Source organism: Orycteropus afer, unplaced genomic scaffold (genome assembly GCF_000298275.1).
Source record: "Orycteropus afer afer isolate SDZICR_OR568_19922 unplaced genomic scaffold, OryAfe1.0 scaffold00577, whole genome shotgun sequence".
Taxonomy (NCBI): domain Eukaryota; kingdom Metazoa; phylum Chordata; class Mammalia; order Tubulidentata; family Orycteropodidae; genus Orycteropus; species Orycteropus afer.
In genome coordinates, this window is record NW_006922164.1 from 229,997 (window position 1) to 232,781 (window position 2,785).

General features: G+C 45.7%; 1 protein-coding gene across 1 annotated transcript in view; it reads left to right on the forward strand.

Annotated features, from left to right (window-relative positions):
* The window catches only part of GPR143 (G protein-coupled receptor 143), a 39,918-nt gene that overhangs the window by 18,509 nt on the left and 18,624 nt on the right, over positions 1 to 2,785 (forward strand). The window contains 2 exon segments of the mRNA XM_007956167.1: positions 242 to 350; positions 1,678 to 1,795. Of these exon segments, the coding sequence (XP_007954358.1) occupies positions 242 to 350; positions 1,678 to 1,795 (227 nt within the window).

Consider the following 2,785-nt stretch of genomic DNA (forward strand, 5'->3'; position numbering starts at 1 on the left):
GAGGAGCTCTGGTAGCATAGTGCCTAAGGCACTTGACTGCTAACCAGAAGGCTGGCGGTGCAAACCCACCAGCCACTCCTCGGAAGGAAGGTTGGGCAATCTACTTCCGTAGTGATACTGCCTCGGAAACCCAAGGAGGACTCGTTATGAGTTGGGTCCAAATCGAGGGCACATAACAACTCCCTCTAACTCAGCCCACCTTAATAGTGAGCGTTACGCGCTGTTCTCCTCTCCTTTACAGTGGCCTCTCTGCTGAAAGGAAGACAAGGCATTTACACAGAGAACGAGAGACGGATGGGAGCCGTGATCAAGATCCGATTTTTCAAAATAATGCTCGTTTTAATGATTTGGTAAAGTTTCTCAACTTTTTGGTTTGTTTGTCTTTTTCTTTGCTAGTGGGATGGGATCTGGAAACAACTTGCCACTTTGTCTGATTGTGACCCGGAAGTCCCAGGGGAAGAGTCTTTGGAAGGGAAATCTTTGAACCTGTGAGGAAATGCCCAGAAGACGGGGAAGCAAGAACACACTCTATGAACTTCTGGAAGCATATTTGAATGTACTCACAGTACACATAGAGCCCTGAGAACAAGTCCTGAGTTCAGTTTTAAACATCCCTACCATATGCTTCCGGTATTTTGTCCCATTGCTGGAATTAACTTCAAAATGACACATCAAACCAAAAAAAAAAAAAAAAAAACTCACTGCCATCGAGTCAATTCTGACTCATAGTGACTCCCTTTGGGTTTCCGAGGCAGTAAATCTTTATGGAAGTAGGTTGCCCAGCCTTCCTTCCTGCAGAGTGGCTGGTGTATTTGAACTGCCAACCTTCTGGCTAGCAGTCAAATGCCACTATGCCACCAGAGCTCAAATGATGCAGTCGATCATAATGTTTTGCCCACCCATTTGCATCATTCTTGACCACAGAATTCCTTTGTCCAACAGAGGGGCCCGGATACATCCTTAGGGGATGGCTCATGACTCAGGCTAGAAGGGTAGAGAACAGGGTGAAATTTTCCTTCCCGGAACTCTCCCCACCACTGGTATCCTGCCCCAAAGTGTCATGTGGCTGCTTTGGAAATGGACCTGCCGCGCAAAAAGGAAAGATTGCTATCAGAAAACCCTTCACCACAGTGAAGCTATACTTCGAGGGGTACGGCATGCCTTGGTGGTGTAAATAGTTCACCTGCTCTGAGGAGATCTGTTTGGATGCCTTCCTAGGGGGTGTGTAAATTATCTTCCTAGAAAAATACACTCAGCTCTTCATTTCAAAGTTCACTCACCCACCCATGGTAACTCTCAGACATTCCACCGGGAAATGCCAAAGGGAGATGGGTTTTGGTCACCATCAAAGCTTTGGGGATGACTCCTCAAAGGAATAGTGAGTTCTGGGTAATTTGATCCAGTGCCGGAACCTTACACCCTGAGGTGACGTTGAGTGTTACCTTGGAAGTATTTGCTGATCTCTGCTTTAGACTGAGAAAGGGAGTTCTATTTCTCTAATTAAATTCAGAACATGCTGGTTCCTTGCAGTCCCTCGTTGCAGACGGGGTCATCCATCTACTGGGAGTTGTCACTTGGTAAAAACCACATCCCCTCTCTTCCCAAGCATTTAAAACTTCCTTTTTGTTATGGTTTTTTTTTTTTTTTTTAACCTGTGGGCTGTTTCCTTCCCAACAGCTGGTTGTCGAATATCGTCAATGAAAGCCTTCTATTGTATCTTGAATTGCAACCGGATATCAACAGAGGCTCCTTGAAATACCTCAGAATTGCAGCCAAGACCACGTGGGTCATCATGGTAGGTCAATGGTTATTTTAAATTTTCCTCCTGGAAGAAAAAGACAAGGAAAACACACACACACACACACACACATTCACGATGTATTGTTATTTAAATATATAATGATTTGAGTATGTTGGTGTAGTGGTTAAGGCGTTTGGCTGGTAACCAAAAGGTTGATGGTTCCAATCTACCAGCTGCTCTGCAGAAGATGAGGCCGTTGGCTTCCATAAGGATTGGCAGCCTTGGAAACTCTACGGGGAAGTTCTACTCTGTCCTCTAGGGGCGCTGTGAGTTGGGATCCACTCTATGGTAGTGAGTTTGGTTTGGTTTTTGGGTTACCTACTCTTAGCCTCCACGGCACATAACAATAACAACTCTTGGCCATGGTGTACTGAGCAAGCCAGGCTCATTCACTGTTGGAATCATTATTAAGTGGGTACCTGTCCTGGAAATCAATTTGGGAAATTCACAATATCTGGGACTTTATGGGGAAGCAATGTCCCAGACCAGGGCCACACTGGAAGGGTGAGGATACCCCTTCCAACATTGTCTGTATCGTACAGCACTACAGGCAACCCAGGTTCCCTGCAAGGAGACAGTGGTGACGTCAGTTAGTTACCGTCTTTCCTCCTGTTGGAATGTTGGCAGCCGGCAGCTTAACCATTGCACCCCCGGGCTCCTGAGGGAATGTTATGCAGACGTTGAAAATGATGATTAGGAAAACTCCCGGGATTAGGTGGAAACCGTGAGCTATAAAATCACATTATGCACGACTCCAGAAAAGCCAGTGTATGAAACCATGTCGGAAGGGGGGGAAACGCAAGAAATGCTTATCGGCTTATTGGGGTGGCAGGGCTTTGGGTAGCTATCCCCCCACTATTCTGATTATATTGTATTTATAATGAAAAATATATACGTGAGTTTTTGAGTTATTGGCAGGGAGGTGTGCTCTGTGCTCCATAAAATGAACATTTCTGCTGCTTCTGAAGTGGGGGAAACCTGATT